The following is a 17,962-nucleotide window of genomic DNA, read 5'->3' on the forward strand; positions in this document are numbered from 1 at the left end:
GGTCTGACCTAATTAGAGGAGGCACTGATCAGGCCGCCCATTTTCTCCCTTATTTGGCTTATTTATTCGACGCTGACGAAGTCGGTGATGTCGCACGGGATGCACGCGGCAGCCTTCGACGACCATCAGATGGAAGGTCAACAGATCCGACGGTCCAGATCTCACATAAATGAACATTTAGTGCATTCCCTACTCACAAATCCTACGTGTTGCTTTTATGGCAGCTTCTGCTGCTACTTTAGCAAAGGTGACCGACACAGAAGTGCTCCCCTCCATTACCGTTCTGCTCAAAGGTGATCACAAGCTGTAGTTGCTAACAAAAGGTGGTCGGATGACAGGGCCACCGGAATTTGAATGCTTATACGCAGCATATGCTACCGTAAGGTAGAAGAGGGAGAGAGGGAGAGTGTTTCGAGGATAATATAGCTTATGGATAAGGAAGAGTAGCAATACTGTTATGGGCTACTGTTCCAACCCACAACTTCCCCTGCACTTGCCTAACTTCGCTGACCAGCTTCATCACCTCGCCGCCTCTGTCCTCGAGCACCTCGACGACGTTGCCCTCCTCGTCGAAGAGCGAGATCATGGTGAACATCTTCATCCCCGTCATCCCCGCGAGGAAGCTCAGCCTCAGCGGCAGTCTGAAGTATACGCTTCTCAGCCATGGATTGCGGGAGAAGACCTCCTGCGCCCGCGTGCGGCAGCAGTCGATCGCCGCCCAAAACTGCCCCTTCTCCGTGATCCTTATGTTGTCCGGGAACCCTGGCAAGTCCGCAAACACCTCCAACTTGCCAGCTTTGGGTCCTTCCATCCAAAGCCTCATTATCCTGCACCACATGCAGGTGTATATAAGCTCATGCAGGTATGCCATGGGCAATCGCATGAGAGAGGGACTTGCCTGCAATTGGTGGTCTCGGTGAAGAGAAGAAAGGTTTGATCCTTGGATAGCTGCACCCCATTGGGAAATGCTAAGCCTCTCAAAACGACATGAGTAGCTCCAGAAGCTGGGTCGTACCTCAGAAGCCTTCCTGTGGCTTCTCCTTCCAGTAATATGAAGAAGTGATCACTGCATGCCGACGTATCCCACCAGTGAGAGCGTTGCAAACAAGGGGAAGACGAAGGCCAAACACCCCTCACCTTCTGCTGTATCTCGAGCTGGTGTCGGTGAAGAAGATGGACCCGTTGCGGTGGACATCCAAGTCGTTGGCAAAGAGAACAGGTCTCCCTTGCACATGAGTCGATAGAAGAGTGGCAACGCCTCCATGGTGGCCAACGGCGGCGAGCCCCAAGTAAGCGTCGGCGATATAGAGCTTCCCGGACGTCTTGTCGAACCGCAGACCGAGTGGTCGACCGCAGAGCTTCTCGTGCTTGTGCTGCTTCGCCGTCGTCGACTCCACACCATTAGCGCACACTTTCTCCGACCTTTCGTGCGTACGTATGGCGTTCGGTGTTACTGTGAGGCTCGATTCAAGCAGCTAAAAGGAGCAGAGAAGGTATACCAGTTAGGGCTAACGAGAGCAAAGGTCTTCCACCGGATGGACTCGCCCATCCACCGGACGACGCGGCCGTCGGCCAAGCCGGCGTACGGGCCTCGTCCCTGGGGATCGAACTCGAGCGACTCAGGGCCGAACACCTCGTCGACGAACTCCAGCTTCCCGAACCGGAGTCTGCTTCGACAATCTCGAGGCCAGCGCTGCATGACCTGGTCGTAGGGCGCGATGTTGTGCTTCACCGGCCGGTAGTCGTGCCCCCCCAGCGGACCCAAATGGAAGGGGTCCATTAAGACGAGGCCGAATGCCAAGGCCAGGAGGAAGAGCCATGGGCGCGGCAGCAGGCCATCTTCTTTCCGCAGGGCTTTCTTCTCCATTTAAGCTGAGAAGACAGTGAGAGAGAAAGAGACGGAGGTTTATAAAGCAGTGGACCGAGTGCAGATGCATGCATGGCTTTGTTTGAGCATGAGGTTTGTGTGAATCGGTGATTGTTTGAGGTTTGGTTGTGCATGCTTTTGACCTGCTACCATTTCCTCCATCAGTAATGCATAGATTGAGCTTCAAAATATGTGCAATTTTCTCTTGATTAAGTTGTAATAATACAAACACCTAATAAGAGGAGCAAAAATTGAGTTGCATTGTGGTCACCTGAATTCCCTCCCTTGATCATTTGATGCCTTTTGTCTACACTTTCCACAAACACAATTTAAGCTTCTATCACTTGTGGACACTTTGGGATCTTGAAACAGCCATTCCTGAGAAGCATGCAATTATGGTGCAACAAATGGCCATGGTAATACAAACCTTCCAAATTACAACCCCAAAAAAAGCCATCTTTTGCTCATTTTAGGACTGAAAGGATATGATAATTATGGTGCCTTTGTCATAATTAATGACCTGGTCTTCACTTCTTTGATCAAGGTATGGATTTGAACAGCTTAACACTGCAAAATGCAGACAAGCTATTTGAATTCCTCTGCTACTCCCCATCACGATACATGTGCCATTTCTGGTATCTCTGATGACCACATAGTACAGGTCTAAGTCGAGGAGCGGATGTGCAGTGCAAACAACAGCACCCGCTTAATTGTGTCACACAAGAGCTACATGACCTGAGAAGAGGAAGGAAAAAGAAAAAAAGAACTGAATCAACTTTGGATGTCGAATTGGTTGGGACTGAAACAACTATGCGGTGCTTAAAAAAAAAAAATTTAACCGAACAAGATATAAGGTAGTAGCAGGTGCTTACAAAAAGAGCCGGTTGCAATCAATATTTGCACAGTTGCGATGCCTGAATTCAAGAAACTCTGATCCACATATGTAGCATCTTGCAAATGTATTGTTTTTGTGCACCATATTAGGTCTTGCAGCGGCATTGGTGTTGGCTCCTGGTTTGTAGGTAGAAGGTGGTAAGGACAGACGCCCATCAAAAACAAACAGGTTCCCAACCCATTCAGCTGAACCTTCATTCTTGAGATAATTAGAGACACCCCCGCTTAATGTGTACAAGTTTTGGAAACCCTTTTGTCTGGCATGTGAAAATTTTGGAAAGTCAGTTAAGAAAATTAAGATATTTTCTACTAGAGTGAATCTGATAACAAAGGTAAGGCTTATTCCCATGAATAAGCTAAAATTTTCAGGAAAAGAAAACAACCTAAGAATTGTGGAATACACATCACATCTTATGCCACCTGTGCAGTACATCAGTATATCAGTATGTTCCTTGTCAATTCCAGCTAAAGGATCTGAAGAGGCTACCTGGATTTCGAAGACCAGATGGCGCAAAGTGAGTTAGAAAAAAAGTGTAGATTTATCAACAGGACAAAAATCAGTAGTCATGTAAGATTCATTCCTACACATCTCACAGAAAGCAAACTGGCTAAAACAGCAAAAGAGCTTCATTACCATAACAGGATAATTAAATAGGCTAGAACACAAGCACAGTTTACCAACTATGCTAGAAAGTGTGCAACTTAGATGCAATGGATGGTTGTGAATATCTTTTACATGGATATTTTGTCTGAAGACGGTGTAAATCCATGTGACATATCAAAATGGTAAAATTGCTACTTATGTAGTGATCAAACCTGGTTCTCTATCAAGGCCAAATTCTGATTAAATTGTTTTAAGGTGCACTTGACTAGAGGCAAATTTGTATCTCCAAATCATATGCCCACTTTGGAGGCAGATTTTAGAAATTTGATCAAATAAGTTATTCAGTGACAGTAATTCTCTATGAAACTAGCTGGCAACTAGAGAAAGTAGATTTGTTGAGCTAGAAGAAACATATATAGCATGTCTATCAATGGAGCCCATGAGTAGTGTATTTTAATATAATGTGTATTGAGATAACACAAGATTGAAAGTTGATTCAGATAATAACACAACAATCAAATTATAACAGAATACAAAATTAAAGGAACCACCAGGGCCATTAAATGCTAAAAGGCACTTACTGCCAAGGTGAGAAAATGAGAAAGGGCGAAAAAAATCATCAGGAATCTTTTTTACTTTTCTCAAAGAGGCCATGAATTACTAAAATATAGCTAAAGTTTGTGGAGAAGATAACTAGCTAAAAAATTTCAGTAATAGGATTTCTTAAAATGTCCTAGTTCATAGAAAGAGAAACTCTTTATTTTCTTTTCCTTTCATTTACTTTCAATTTTCTCTTGCCCTAGAATCTAGATAGAGACCTAGACTGGAAGATTAAAAGGCCAGTTATCAAGGTAATAATAATAATTATATTTAATAAGAAGACGCGGGGATTCTCATTATCCAATTTGCATTGTTCTTGGGTACTGATGGTGCAACTAGCAAAGCAAGTTCAAGATTTGAAAATGTTCAAGCTAGAAGATAAGGCAACGAATAGTCATAAACAATGAGCTAGATGAGATGATTCATGTAAGCAATCTTGAGTTGAACTAGTATAAAATTTCTCCTACATGTAAATTGAAGAACTATAAAGTAAGAAGAGAAGTTTTAGCTGAATGGTAATGAAACCTCTTGTTCTGAAAGCCCAAAGGAGGTGCTCCTAAAACAATCCACGTTAGGTCTTTGTGCTCCTTGAAAATGTCCAACATCCCATTCATAGCCTACAAAAAGAGAATATGAAGTAGTATTTTACTTTTGTGCAACATACAAAAAGTTTGAATTATATATATATAAATAAGACTCATCCTGAAAATTCAAGTATTAAATGTACATAGAAGAAAATAAACTTTTTAATGGTTTAGGCCCTCTCTACAAGATGTTCACATCTCAAGAAGTTGTTGTCTAAATAATGGCTAGGCTATTTCTAGTAGGCAGCGTATGCCTCTAACAACTCTCCCAAAACTAAAAGAGTGAGAGAGAGAGAGAGAGAGAGAGAGAGAGAGAGAGAGAAGAAGAAGAAGAAAAGAAGAAGAAGAAGAAGATACTAAAGCCTAAAACCAATGGTTTTATTTACATATTGGTGCTAAATAATTTGTGTTTGGATCTACCATAGGTGAACATTGTTAGGTTGCAGATAGGGACTCCCACCATATTGGTATGTTGCAAGAAGCAACTATAAACTCTTCCATACCTTTCACTGTTTAGGATAAGCATGTGGAAATTGTTTACTCAATATCACACTTCACTTAGGCCCTCATACTTTGGAACTCACATTTTTTGTGAAAAGAAACATGACGTCCATTTACATCGACACATAATCAAATTATTCGAAGTTAGCAGAACTAGGAATAAAATTACCATTTCTCACATCCAGCAGTAGACATTTCCTATCAGAGACCTGCCCGTCTGACTCACGTGTTGGTCTGCTGACATTGTTCACGGATAGCAATCTTTTTCTCCAATCAGATGGAGTCAGTGGGTAAGCTCGCATAGAAGGATCTACCAAAGGAAGGTGAGAAACACCTCCTTCCAACTGAAGAAAATATTAGAGCAAAGAAAAAGTGGTCAATTCCATACATAATATGGCATGAAAGACAGCCTACTACAATCACAATTTGAACTTCTATAACATCACTGTAGGAGTTTTTGTACAAAAACAAGCAGAGATTTCATTCATTAGGTGGTGGCTACATGAATATGTTGGCTCTGCAAATTTAATATGCAGAGCAACGAGATACTCATTCTTGATGTTTAAATAGTCAAGTTACTCAGAATAATGAACGGTGCAGTCAAATTGCCTAGTAGTACAAATTTAACCATAACATAAAGCAATAATTTTTTACTTTGATAACAGGAAAATGGAGGTACATGACATACTTTTACATCAAGGGTTTACATTTTAGCAGAACGCTTATCGGCAGTTTGCATGCTACAACATAGGGCATGCTGAGACAAGTGTCCCTCAGGGAAAACAAAAACAGAAAAAGAGAAGAAAGAAAGCAGAAGCTATATTTTACGTACATATAAGTTGACTATCACATCTAAATCAAACATGAGGCTCCAAATTGAAGATTAACTCTGTTTGCAGACATCCAAAATAATCGGAAACCAAACATTCATGTGATTTGGATATATTCTGTGTCTTCATAAAAGCAACACAAAATGCAGGTCTCAAAAATTCAAGAGCATACGGCTCAACCCCAGACACAGAGGACACATATATATCTTTTCTGTATAACAATTTAAATTTACATGCAAAAGCCAGAACTGCACTATAGCAAATAAGGCCATAGCATGATAATAGTAAATATGGCTTGCCTGTACAAGTGAGGGTTTATACCGCAGTTTCAACCGTGGAAAAGCATGCCCATGAGAAGCTGCTGAAACCTGGACCAGAATATCTGAAAACCTCTGATCCTCCTTAACCCAATCTGCATAGGCCAGAGCATCTTCATTTGGACCACTATACTGAAATAATAACAATAAAAACCAAGTATTATTATTGTTAAGCGAAAAAATCCAATATTCATAAAGCTATGTCATTAATATATGCCTTAATACTCTTCCTCGTATAACAAATATCATCTGAAATTACAACGCTCCCAACAACTTGTATGCACGACGATGGTATAAGCATTGCTTAACATCAGATCTCCTTCTTTAGATCAACAATGCATCAGACACATTTAATCGATTACAAGAGTAAAACCTTTTTTATAGGTCTTAAAATTGTTACAGGAGTGAATATTAAATTTTAAGAAAGTAAAGACTGGAGAATGTGCACAAAACTAATATTTTTTGTTAATCACTCTTTCAAAATTAAAGGATAAAAAATGTCCCGTAATTACATCTCAAGCTGTCAAAAAATCTAAGATAATTGCACCTGTGCATTAATCCCTTGCTCATTGACGTATATGCGACCATGAATATCCCGTCCCTAGTACCATAAACATCAACATAAATTAGGATCATTGTTCAAGTCGTTTAAATGCATAACGTAGCAAGTGATCTCTCTACATAATGATAGAATCAACACAAAATAAGTCATGTCAAGACAAATTCTTTGCCATATAACAAGATGATACATGGCTAATATTGGAACAAAACCCTTAAAAGACTTTACTTTATTGTGGGCAAATACCATGCTAATTCCTCAAAAATGGAAAGCAGAAACAAAAATCAGTGTAACGCAAAGATAAAACGATCAAGTAGTATTGATAATGACCTAGACCTGGAGGAAGGCGAGGTGCCTGGCGACCTCAGCCTGAGGGTTTTCGATGACGACGAACTTATAGAAGCTGACGACCACGAAATCGTCCCCTCTTCCGGCTTCTGGCTCCTGATCGGGGCTACGGCGGGAGGCGACGACCCCCTTGGCTCTTGATGCCGGTCGTATAGGAAAGAAGCGAGGGAAGGAGAAAGAAGAGAAGGAGGAGGAAGAAGAGCAAAAGAAGGGAGACACAAACGGCAGGCGGCGGAGGGGCCGCACGGGGCACGGAAGGAGCGGCGCGACGGGGCCGCATGCCATCGCCATTCCTCTCGACCCTCGTTTCCGTTGGTCGAATGGGCAAAGAAGGCGTGCCTTATCTACGACGGTCACACACCATTCCTTTAAACTTTGTGCGGACATTTCCTCGAACACCTTTGCCACTTACAATTGTACTGTACTGTTTCCGTTGCTTAGCGGGCAGCGCTTTTTGTTACCCGTTATACCCGACCCGTTAATACAGGATCCGCTCCAAATAAAAGAGAGGAGCTCGAATTAAGTCCCAATATTAGCTCTTAAGTAGTTAGTCTAATTTAAATATCCTAAAATGTCACATAATAATAATAATAATAATAATAATAATAATGGATTGATTCATCAAGTGATCTTTTCTCCCTCATTGTTTTTAAATTATATTTTATCATCCAAATATTTAAAAAATGCCTACTAATTTTAGGCTCATAATCAAAATTAGGTCATAATTTGAACATTATTCATGCACACATCACTTAGTTTTCTCAGTCATAAGGCTATTGATTGACGTATAATCCTAAAATTAATTATCATTGAGGTTTATATCTCTAAGAAAGCCTTCCTCTTGAGATGAAGAAGAAATTTCTTTAGTAGTTGCTAATACCTTAATTATATATTTAGTTGGTTTACATTTTCAATCTTTTTTAAAAAATATTTTTGGATGAAAATTATGTTTGGATGTTTAGATGTGTTTCTTTCTTTGATTTAATCCTCCAGTGTTCTCCAAACATTATTTTGTGATACTAACTCTCAAGTTTTTTCATCCTTTTGAGTTCAGCCCATCAGGAGCCTTTCTACATGAGCTTTTTCTTTCATATTTATTTGAATTGGATCCAACATACAAGAAGATATTTTTTTTCCTTTTTGTACAATAAAAGGATCTTGATTGTCACCTTAATATAATCATCCATGTTTGGGATTTCATCATTGGATAATTAGGTATAGAGCAACTTGTGACCTATATTTTTTTATCAGATTCCCTCAAAATATTAGTGTTCTTTGTTTCTAGCATGTTTGATGTAATTTGGTGGATTTTTCACCTATATAAAAAGCATTGCAGATCTGACTACTGTATGGTTTCCAGACTACACTGTTGGTGCACAGATGCACACAGTTCCTTCTTGCATTCCAGCACAATGAATGGAATCTCTTTTTGTTGGTTGCCACTTTCATGTTCCTTTTCTGAGAGTGTCTGCAGATTTGTGTTCTCACTCTTTTAGCAGCTTGCAACATCTGAGTGCACATTGTTGGATAGCAATGTCCGATATGGTACTGCACGAGTGCACTCGGAAGACTTCCTGTGAGCTTTTGCAAGAAGAAGCAAACACAGTATCTTTTCTGAAAATTTATGCTGTCTGTACAGTGCTTTAGACACCAATTGTTTCGATTTATGTGTGAGAGAGAGCCAAGACCAGTTGACTTCAGTGCTTTGTCGATGTGACTCCGCAGCATGGGATGGCGGCTAAGCTTGGGAGTCACATGCAGCAATGACTGATGATGGTGATTGCCCATCAATGGCAGATATGTACTGAACAAAGTGTCTTGTTCTGTGCGTCAAGAGCTGAGTTATTATTACATGGTGGTCCTATCAAAGTGGTGCCTCCTTTCGTTTGATGCCTGTAAACCATGATGCCTGTAACCCTAAACTGGAGAGTCATGGCCCTTTTGTTTTGCAATGGTCACTTCTGCTGCTGCTGCCTTTTATGCTATTCTTTTCCCTCTTGACGGGCAAAGGGATACTTCTTGCGGTCTTCCTTCTTGATGTGGCACACTAAACTGGTATCTTAAACCCACTCAGAAAGCTTTTTCCTGATGGGGTTTCCACATTCCAAGCTTTTCCTCCTGCTGCTTGTTTTTTTCTATGGATAGGGAAAATTTACTGTCTACGTGATGTTGTAACACAAACAGCTCTTTCCACTGCCGGCCAAAGCATCAGCCGAGCAATTACAATGATATGAAAAGGAATGAGCTCACCACTACAGACTTCTTTTAGAGAACCAATGAGCAGATTAGGTAGCATGCATCGTAAATGCATGAGCGCAGACAGATGACTGATAGCATCCGTTCGATGAAAAGGGCGGGAGGGAGGGAGGGAGGTGGCGTTATCGAAGTATAATAAAGTGATGGAAAGAAAATATTAATAATTAATTAGAATATAAAAAGATAAAAGTAAAAAATGATGATGGATTGTAATCAGAAGCACGATTGAGATCATACATTTATTTTGTCTTGTAGAAAAGCTGGGTGTATTATGAATCATACAATACGGTCATGTTGGTCCACACAGCACGTTACCATATACTGCAATTGGGTGAGCCCGGTAGATTGCCTCGATCTACTCACCAATCCACGTGTCCTTTTCCGCCCTTTTTACCGCTCGCCGCCGCCCCCTTCGCCCAATCCTCATTGAAAACGTGGTCGACGATGGCCGGGGCGCCGCGCGGTCCCCATCGACGAAGCGGGCACGTTTACCGCGGCACGGAGAGCCGCGGACGAGATCCGGTAAAGATTTATCGATCGTCGACGTGGACGCACCACATGTCGACACGTAACCCAATTGCCGATAAGCATGTATTAGAGCCGTCAACCTCTTGCCACACGAGTCGCGTCGTGTATCATCGAATTCCCCGGCCGGATCTGCTGAAAGGGAGGTTGAACGAGTTCGAATTTATTATTAGAGGAATTGAACGTAATAAAAGAGATGACGATGACTAAGTTACCGAAGAGCAACGCAAAATCTAGATAAGATATGGGGTTTGTGATGGTAACCTTTTGCCTTGCAATTTTGTTATGATATGAGTCTGCAAGATCTGCAGATCGGTTTGGATCCAAGTTGTAGAAATCATTTCTATTGAGGTGTCGCATCACACTTTGAGGTCTTTTGTTCCTTTAACAATGAGTGCCTTTTTGTTGTTTTGGACTTTGTATGAGTTCTGTCTTATCAGACAAAGCATTGATCTTGAAATGACCACAGACTCTTCTGCAGATGATCAAAGAAAGCTGCTATTCTTAATTCTCATATAAAGTTAAAACCAGCATGGTCATGGTGACATGATCAATTGAACTTTTTTTTCTCTCTCTAAAAAGTAGATTAGAGATTGTGGGGGGTCATTAATGCAATGTTTGTTGGTCAGGAGGGGAGGGAGAGGGGATGGGCAGTGAAGCAGATGCAGAAGGAAACAAGCAACTAATGCAGCAGCAGAAAAGAAAGGTATCAAGAAAGAAAGAGATGGTGAGAATGGCAATGCATGATTAAAAAGCAAGGCAACCAAGTAAGCAGGGTAAAAGGTTCACACAAGGTGAAGAGCTTTAGAAGAGCAACAAACCAAGAGGGGTGCAATAAAGAAGACAAAAAGGGGTTGGGTGGAGAGAGAAGAGCAGGCGGGGGGGGGGGGGAGGAGAGAAAGGTGGGAGAAAGAGAGCAGGAAAGGAAGGCTCCACTATAATTGGCTCCAATACATGCATCCAATTCCATGCCCGCATCGGGACGCCCACTGCCTCTTTCCTGAATCCCAAGACATCACTTTGTTGCGGTTATTATTGCGCAATTATATGCTGCAAAAGGGGCTTCCTTTCTTCGCCTTGGCATTGGAGAGAGGAGCGCCGGAGGCCGTATCTTCTTAGGGTGCCTCTTCCCTCTCTGGAGAAGCATAGCACGAAGAGTGCACAGATTGGCGAGGTTCTTGCTCTTTCTCTGGTCTAGGTTTTTGTCTTCCTAGGTTTTCCTTTTGATTTAAGGAGGGTGTGTGATGGAAATTAGGGTTTTCTGTTGCTCAATTTGGCGTCCGGATTTCTTTGAACTATAAAAGATTGTTTCTTGAACCGAGTTTCGTGGGGTTTTGGATGATTATTATTGTGACTCCATTACGGACTGTAATTGCGTATTGCGCTAATTTATTGGCTTCACCCAGGAAAGAAAAGACGAGATCTCATGGTGGGAGGATCGAATAATTATCAATTTCTAAGCAGTTTCAGCTGTTCTTGAGATGAGCCCAGTGTTCTGCGCACTCTGGCTATCAAATTACTCTGGGTTTCCCACTGTTTCACTGTAATGTATTATATTTTTTGTGGTAGAAACAGTTTGAGGATGTTGAACTTTTGTGTTTGAGGGGGGCAGTTTCAAAGGTTCTGGCTTTGCAGTAGTTGAGTGTTTTTGATAGATTAGTGCTTCAGAGAGAGCTTCGGTATAATGAGAATGGCGGCAGATAATAACATCAATTTCCCTTATGAGGCAGTGCTTCAACAATCTTTTCGCAATCAACATGTTTCTTTTCAGCCAGGTTCCGAAAACAGTGCAACTGGGTTTTCTCCCGGTGGCATGGACAGCTCAGGTGGAATAAATGGATCAACAAGGATGATAGTGACTGGGAACTCCCCAGTGTTGAACAATATTTCTGTCATGTTTTCGACCAGCAGTTCTCCAGCAAATGTCCTCCTTGATCCAGTTAAGCATTCTACGGCGTTCTCGGTCGATTGGACGTTTGAGGAATTGGAAGTGTTGAAGCAAGGCCTTGTCACGTAAGTCATCTGTTGGGAGTTCCTTTCAAAATTTAGGCCAGAACTAGTTTTGTTGAGAATTACTCCTTGTCGAGGGTTCATTTTCATTGATTGTGTCTATGTTCATGGTTCGTCTTACTGGTCCATACCAGTGTACCGACCAACCGTTGGTATGGTACGTATCGATATACCGGCACACGGTATAGTGGGGCGTACTGACAGATCAGTATGTATCGCCTATATTGGGATCTGTATCTACCACCCGTACCGAACAGTATGTCATGGTATGATGAACCTTGACGTAGATCTTTTTGTAGATTATGAGACATTAACTGATGCACTTGAATAAACACCACTTATCACATGTTGCTTCCCGATATTGGTTGATGTGAACCTCTGTTTTCCTCCTTGTAATTGTTCTTTATATCTTACATAACTGATTGAGGGTTTTAATGATCTAGAAGATATCATGTCTGAGAAAATTGAACCTATATTTTGCTATTTCATTCGCATGACGTAGCTGTTGCAAATAATTCTTTCTACTCGTGTTTCACTCAAACCGAATATGTCTCTGGTTTCTATCAAACTAAATTGATCACGATCTGTATTCTGTAAAATAAGATAACTGAAACAATATTCAAATGGAATCTTATTATATCATTGGTTGTCTTTCTCCTCTACAACACTTGAGTTCTTGTCCTTCACTCTGTTTTGGGCAACAGAAACAATCGGCTGTAATTAATTTTTTGTGTTAACATGTTACATGTTAAACTTTCAGATATTCTAGTGAACCTAATATGATGAGGTATATCAAGATAGCAGCCAAGCTTCCTGACAAGACTGTCAGGGATGTTGCAATGAGGTGCCGCTGGATGACTGTGAGTATTTTTTTGCATGTTTTAATCATGAAATACAAGATTCTCTTCTTTTTTTGTTTCTTTTCAATGTATCTCCTTTGGCAGTCGAAGTGCATGACCGCTATATTTTGTTCACTTATTTGTTTTCAATGCTAGTAGTTTTTTTGTTTCTTAGTTTTTGTTGTGTATTATATTGGGAGAAACTGCATATCTAAATGCACCAATTTGTTGAGTTTGGATTTGCCAAGGCTTCTTTAGGCATCTTGTTCTTTTCCTTTTTTTTATTTGTTTATAAAAGTCTTGAATGGCTGCATACTTTATTGCAGCTATTTAGATCATTTGGTCTTATGATGGTTTACGGCACTGTTTTTTGAAGGTGAGGCTATGGCCCTAATTCCTGCTTTGATAAATTAAGTTGGAAAATCTTAAGGTCATCCATATCATATCTTGTTTTGGTCTACATTCCTCTTAGGAAAACTCTAAACTAACTCCTTAGTTGCAAGTTCCTTGACTGTTTCAGATTTCTGTAGCTCTTCAAGTTCAAACTATCAACTAATCATCATTTCAGAACACAAAACAAGAATGCAACAATAAAAAAAGGTGCTTAAAGGGGACTAATAGCATTTTTCCTGTACGTATAAGTATATGTGCATGATCTTAACTCTCCTTCAGTCTTTTATGTGATATGTGACAGTAAGATCCTTTGTTATTTAGAGCACATTGGATAGCAGAACCTTGAAGGTAAGTGTCTCTACCCGCAAGAAATTGCATTAACCTTCCCAAAAAAATGATGACTACATAAGATTTCTTTCAATATGGAAAAATTACTTCATATCATTTCTTCAAAGATTGTATCCACTTTTCAAACTTTTATGGTTCGGGCACCTTTGAACTTATTAAGTAGAGAGGGATTCCTATCACAAAAATTGAACTTTTGGAATGCATTTTGTTTGCCCACCCCATTTTTTTCCTTGTGAGCTCCCTCGCAGAATCTTGATATCTAACTGATGGAAAACAACATGAATAGACAATATCTTGCATTCCTACCTTTCAATTATGAAAAACAACATAACTTATTTGGTTTGTTTTCTTCATAAAAATTATTTGATTGTTCATCAATTAAAGACCTCAACATTATGTTCTTTTTTTTCTCAACATTATGTTTTAATTCTCCATCTTTATAACATGTTGTTGCTTTTTTGAACAGTATATAGAATATTTGGTTTGTAATTTTTTCAACTGTCTAAATTATCTAAGAATAAGCTTTTACCTGTTTTAGAAAATTTTGATTATGCTAATATTTTTTTCATATTTGTAGAAGAAGGAGAAAGGTAAACGGCGTAAGCCTGAAGACTATTATGCTGGAAAGAAAATTAAAGACATGAAGGCAAGTTTTACCCCAGTCTAATGAATTCAAATATGTTGATGATTCTATGCTTAACATTAGTACCATATTCTTCAATGATCTAACCTTAATGGATGAGAATATCAGATTATTCTAAGATCTTTATGGTCTGTTTGTAATAGTGCATCATATGGCTCTTTAAACTCAACAGACTAAATACAAAACTGTTTCATGTTCTTTTGTTTTTTGTTTTTCTTTTAATCCACGATAAAACCATAATGAAATAACAATGGTATATTTTGGTCAAAGGAGAATAGGTAAATGGAACTCTTGTATGTTAGAAATGTAATTTCGTTTTATTGCAAGATCCAACTTCCAGGAATTTTTTTTCGTGGTTTTGATGGCTATAATATAACATTTTGTTCAGGAGAAGATGATAGGTTCTTCCTCGATGGCTAATGCACACTGTAATCAGCCAGAGATTGCAGATGCCTATTCATTCAGAATGCACGATGGGAACCACATTACTCAGTTCTTATGTGAAGGTCGGTAGGTGCTACCATTGAGACACTTAGGTCAACCTTAGTTGCTGATTAAACTTGTCTGAAGTGTTCATGCCACATTCGTTCTTGTTATTGTTGAGAATCTCAGCATAAGTGACGATTATGTGGAATATACTAAAGAATTTACAGAATTGCTCTGACTTGCTTTTTAAAAGAAAGATGGGATGATTGTTTTATCACGTGACAATTTTAAACTAGAAACACATGCTGTTAAAGATAGCATAGGAAGGAGTAGCTTCTTGTGCTTAAAGTTTGATTTTGTTAAGATTATCATGGATACCTTTTCTTTATAAAAGATGTCAACATGATTAGTTAAAATTCTTAATGTAATTTAGGTCCTTGTATAATGTGCTTCCGTTGCATGTTATCATGGAATAGAAAACATTTGGTGATAACTTCATCCTGTAGCTTGCATTGCCAGTTCTGTTGGTAAAATGCTGCACGAGTTTATTATCCTTAACCTTTCTTCTTCAGTACATAGTTTGTTAATTTTGATATTTTTTTTCTAATCTCAATTCTAAATCTGTTTCTTCAACAGCACCTGTGATTGACAACAGAACGCAGCAACTTCTGGATGACAATGCCAAACTTTTTCATCAGATTGCAATTAATCTTGAAAATAATGAGGTACCTAGTTTGGTTCTCTTTTGCTATGAGCTGTGGTACATTTTGTTCTCATAGAGTGCTTGGAGTCAGGTCATGCCATTTGCAACATCTAGATGGAAAAATTGACTTATATAACTCTGTTGATGTGTAGAGTGGAGTGATTGCTACCATTTTATTGTCTGTTCTCATATAATATTTGGAATCAGGTTCTTCTTTGAGCTAGTTCATAAAATGTGCCACTAAAAAATTGTCATTTACTTCCTTTTGGATGCGTGAATATATTTTTCTGCATCGGCTTGTCCTTTGCTCCTCTGTTCAACACAGTATAATTTGTTGAACAAGCAAAAAGTAAGAAGTTTATTGCTATCATTGTTCATCATAGGACAAACCTTTCATGAAGAACTAGTAGAAGAATTAATTCTTGTAGGGATTAATGATCAGTGCATTGTCATCAGTGCTTTATCTTTCTTTAAACATCTGTCACTATTCTGCCTCCAGACCGAATGCCCTGAAATCGGGAATTCTTTCTCGATCTAAAAAATATGTGGATTGTATGTGCACTTTACAAGTTCCTTGCAACAAAATTATCTTCTTTAATTGAATGAGGTTGCATGTGTCTAGAAAAATTATCAACCGAGGAGACACAGAACTGTAGCACTATAAATCTGGCATGAGGTATGTATCGTTTGTGAAAATACTAGTATCCAGCAAGTATAGTAGCAACTGCAGACTTATCTTTTCCAGAACTGGCCTACACAAATATTTCTAATTTCATGATCTGTTTATTCATTGACTTTGTGTTATGGCCTTTCCTGTTCATTTCTATCACGTCTCGTAACTACAAATCCATCTACACCGAAATGAAGCGGGGATGTAGTCTTGACTTTTGTATTATTTCTTGCTACTTTATTAGCCCAGCAATCAATACCTAAAGGATAATGATGAATCTGAGAAAAAGGAAACTCAGTTAATCTGTAACAACAGTTAACATTGTTAACATGAAAAATATTATTTGGTTCTGTCATATGGCTCTTTCATTGTATATTCTGATTTACTACAAACATGGTAATGAACAGTAAAGTACAAGGGAATACTGCTAGTAATAGGTATTCGTTGTGCTATCCTTTTGGCTTGTGTCCTCTTCTTGCTACTATCTACATGCAGAAGTAGAAATATATCTCTTGGTTGGTCATGTCTTTTTATTTGTTTGCAGATACAAAATAATATTGATCTCTTGTATCACTCAAATGAGAACCTAAGAGCCATTTTGAATAGGTACATTGTCATTCAAGAATTCTAATTGTAATCTTTCATCTGAGACTCATGCAAGTGGATTTCATGTTTTTATAATGTTAGTTCATGAACCTGGTATTTTCTCTTTTAACAGCATGAGTGGAATGCCCGGTATCATGAGTCAGATGCCTCCAATGCCTGTGCATGTCAATGAGAATCTTATGCATTCCATATTGCCCGGTACCAGCCAGGTATGGTTCCACTTGCCGGTTAATTTTTTTTCTCTGATCTTTTAAATTCTAGTTATTTGCTATCATGGTTGCTTAAGATTAGATACTTCTACAGTTTAGATATTTAAATTATTATTTGGTTGACCTGAGGCGATCTTTGGACTGTAATTAATGTAATTAGTGTTTGTAGTTTATTTTTTATGATCTGTGTGATCTTCGGTCACTGTAATTAGTTCTTGTGATGCTTTTTCGAACAATGGCTTCAAGGATGCCGATACATTCCCATTCAAATCTCAGTTTTAGTACTTGTTTAGATTGGTGGACAATGCTAAACTGGAATTGTTTTGTGAAGGTATAAAAAAGAAACAAGTAGAGATAATGAGAGAGAGAAACTCGTACAAGATCAGTTTTCACGGCAAACTAGCAACCCGTTATGATTGTTTCAATGAATCATGTGTAGCAGTCAGCGAAAACTTAGGAAGATAACTCGAGAGTTATTTTGGATTTTTCCGAGGGAAAGTATCTTGCACTTGTCCCGACCGTCTAGTATTGTATGTGAACAACTCTGAAATGGCCATTTATGATATCTATATACAAGTGAATTGTATGCCACTTACATAGCATTGAGCCATTTTGACCTTCAGTTTTGCATTAACTAGTAACAATACCCTATCAAAATGTGGATTCCTCTCTCCCTTCTCCATCTTGATCACAATTTGTTGTTCTATTTTTGAAAGGCGCATGCACCTGGCAACAGTAATTTTCGGGAGGAGCCGAGATGCTGGTAATTCTCATGCAAATCCAACAGTGGTGGTTGAAGTCGTCTCGTCTGAGTACCACATTCCTTTCAAGCAAAGTTCTCGAAGATCTCATGCCATAATCAGGCCAATCAAGCGCAATGCAATAATAATCTCTGCGCCCGAAACTGTATCTCGAACTTGAACTTTGGTTGAGGTTGCCTGCTTTGCATATGCTTGATAGAGGGGAAGTTTGGCGCATGTCAACGCTATCAGGCACTCGTAGCTTAGTGATTCTTTTGCTTTGCTACCATGTCCTTTTCCTCGGGAGCATTTTGTAATGACAAGTTTTAGTGGTAGAGAGAATAAATTGCTCTTTGTAGTGTTGTATTAAATGTACATTTAAAGGAAGAGACCGACTTAGTTGTATCACTATTCACTGATGAAGTTATTTGATCCTTCCACTGCTGCTGGTTCTTATTTTGTTCTGAAGAATCATCCTTGGTGACATGAT

At 39.4% G+C, this 17,962-nt stretch overlaps 3 protein-coding genes across 6 annotated transcripts; 1 reads left to right on the top strand and 2 right to left on the bottom strand.

Moving 5' to 3' along the window:
- Positions 1–248: 248 nt before the first annotated feature.
- On the bottom strand, positions 249–2,278 carry LOC103972107 (protein STRICTOSIDINE SYNTHASE-LIKE 13). Its single transcript, XM_009386312.3, has 5 exons — positions 2,139–2,278; positions 1,500–1,872; positions 1,138–1,422; positions 899–1,066; positions 249–827 (listed from the first exon to the last, which is right to left on the bottom strand). Exons 2-5 carry the CDS (start codon positions 1,865–1,867, stop codon positions 428–430), a joined length of 1,221 nt encoding a protein of 406 aa, XP_009384587.2. The 5' UTR covers positions 1,868–1,872; positions 2,139–2,278; the 3' UTR covers positions 249–427.
- Positions 2,229–7,479, bottom strand: LOC103972106 (rhodanese-like domain-containing protein 8, chloroplastic). Of its 2 annotated transcripts, XM_018820816.2 has the most exons (8): positions 7,093–7,479; positions 6,745–6,798; positions 6,180–6,329; positions 5,220–5,394; positions 4,491–4,582; positions 3,145–3,248; positions 2,740–3,018; positions 2,229–2,602 (listed from the first exon to the last, which is right to left on the bottom strand). In XM_018820816.2, the coding sequence occupies exons 1-8, from the start codon at positions 7,393–7,395 to the stop codon at positions 2,470–2,472; spliced, it is 1,290 nt and encodes a 429-aa protein (XP_018676361.2). In that variant the 5' UTR covers positions 7,396–7,479; the 3' UTR covers positions 2,229–2,469. The 2 variants fall into 2 exon arrangements, with proteins under 2 accessions (XP_018676361.2, XP_018676362.2); XM_018820817.2 differs by lacking the exon at positions 6,745–6,798.
- A 3,274-nt stretch (positions 7,480–10,753) lies between these two features.
- Positions 10,754–17,931, top strand: LOC135584724 (uncharacterized). 3 transcript variants are annotated; one of them, XM_065090837.1, is made up of 9 exons: positions 10,755–11,059; positions 11,292–11,898; positions 12,656–12,755; positions 14,053–14,121; positions 14,507–14,624; positions 15,181–15,269; positions 16,462–16,523; positions 16,636–16,732; positions 17,449–17,931. In XM_065090837.1, exons 2-9 carry the CDS (start codon positions 11,570–11,572, stop codon positions 17,497–17,499), a joined length of 915 nt encoding a protein of 304 aa, XP_064946909.1. In that variant the 5' UTR covers positions 10,755–11,059; positions 11,292–11,569; the 3' UTR covers positions 17,500–17,931. The 3 variants fall into 3 exon arrangements, with proteins under 3 accessions (XP_064946910.1, XP_064946909.1, XP_064946908.1); XM_065090838.1 differs by having other exon boundaries at positions 10,754–11,898; positions 14,056–14,121; XM_065090836.1 differs by having other exon boundaries at positions 10,755–11,898.
- The last annotated feature ends 31 nt before the right edge of the window (positions 17,932–17,962 follow it).

The sequence above is a fragment of the Musa acuminata genome, chromosome BXJ1-11 (assembly GCF_036884655.1).
Source record: "Musa acuminata AAA Group cultivar baxijiao chromosome BXJ1-11, Cavendish_Baxijiao_AAA, whole genome shotgun sequence".
Taxonomy (NCBI): domain Eukaryota; kingdom Viridiplantae; phylum Streptophyta; class Magnoliopsida; order Zingiberales; family Musaceae; genus Musa; species Musa acuminata.

What these genes read in the sequence shown, in the direction of transcription:
- LOC103972107 (XM_009386312.3), bottom strand. Translation starts at nt 1,867, where the DNA reads ATGGAGAAGAAAGCCCTGCGGAAAGAAGATGGCCTGCTGCCGCGCCCA. An exon ending in AGCTCGAGATACAGCAGAAG is followed by an intron (nt 1,067 to 1,137) that starts GTGAGGGGTGTT and finishes GTCGGCATGCAG; the next exon opens with TGATCACTTCTTCATATTAC. An exon ending in ACCGAGACCACCAATTGCAG is followed by an intron (nt 828 to 898) that starts GCAAGTCCCTCT and finishes CATGTGGTGCAG; the next exon opens with GATAATGAGGCTTTGGATGG.
- LOC103972106 (XM_018820816.2), bottom strand. Translation starts at nt 7,395, where the DNA reads ATGGCGATGGCATGCGGCCCCGTCGCGCCGCTCCTTCCGTGCCCCGTG. An exon ending in GGCACCTCGCCTTCCTCCAG is followed by an intron (nt 6,799 to 7,092) that starts GTCTAGGTCATT and finishes TTATGGTACTAG; the next exon opens with GGACGGGATATTCATGGTCG. An exon ending in TTGGGCTTTCAGAACAAGAG is followed by an intron (nt 3,249 to 4,490) that starts GTTTCATTACCA and finishes TTCGAAATCCAG; the next exon opens with GTAGCCTCTTCAGATCCTTT.
- LOC135584724 (XM_065090836.1), top strand. Translation starts at nt 11,570, where the DNA reads ATGAGAATGGCGGCAGATAATAACATCAATTTCCCTTATGAGGCAGTG. An exon ending in TACTCAGTTCTTATGTGAAG is followed by an intron (nt 14,625 to 15,180) that starts GTCGGTAGGTGC and finishes TTTCTTCAACAG; the next exon opens with CACCTGTGATTGACAACAGA. An exon ending in TTAATCTTGAAAATAATGAG is followed by an intron (nt 15,270 to 16,461) that starts GTACCTAGTTTG and finishes ATTTGTTTGCAG; the next exon opens with ATACAAAATAATATTGATCT.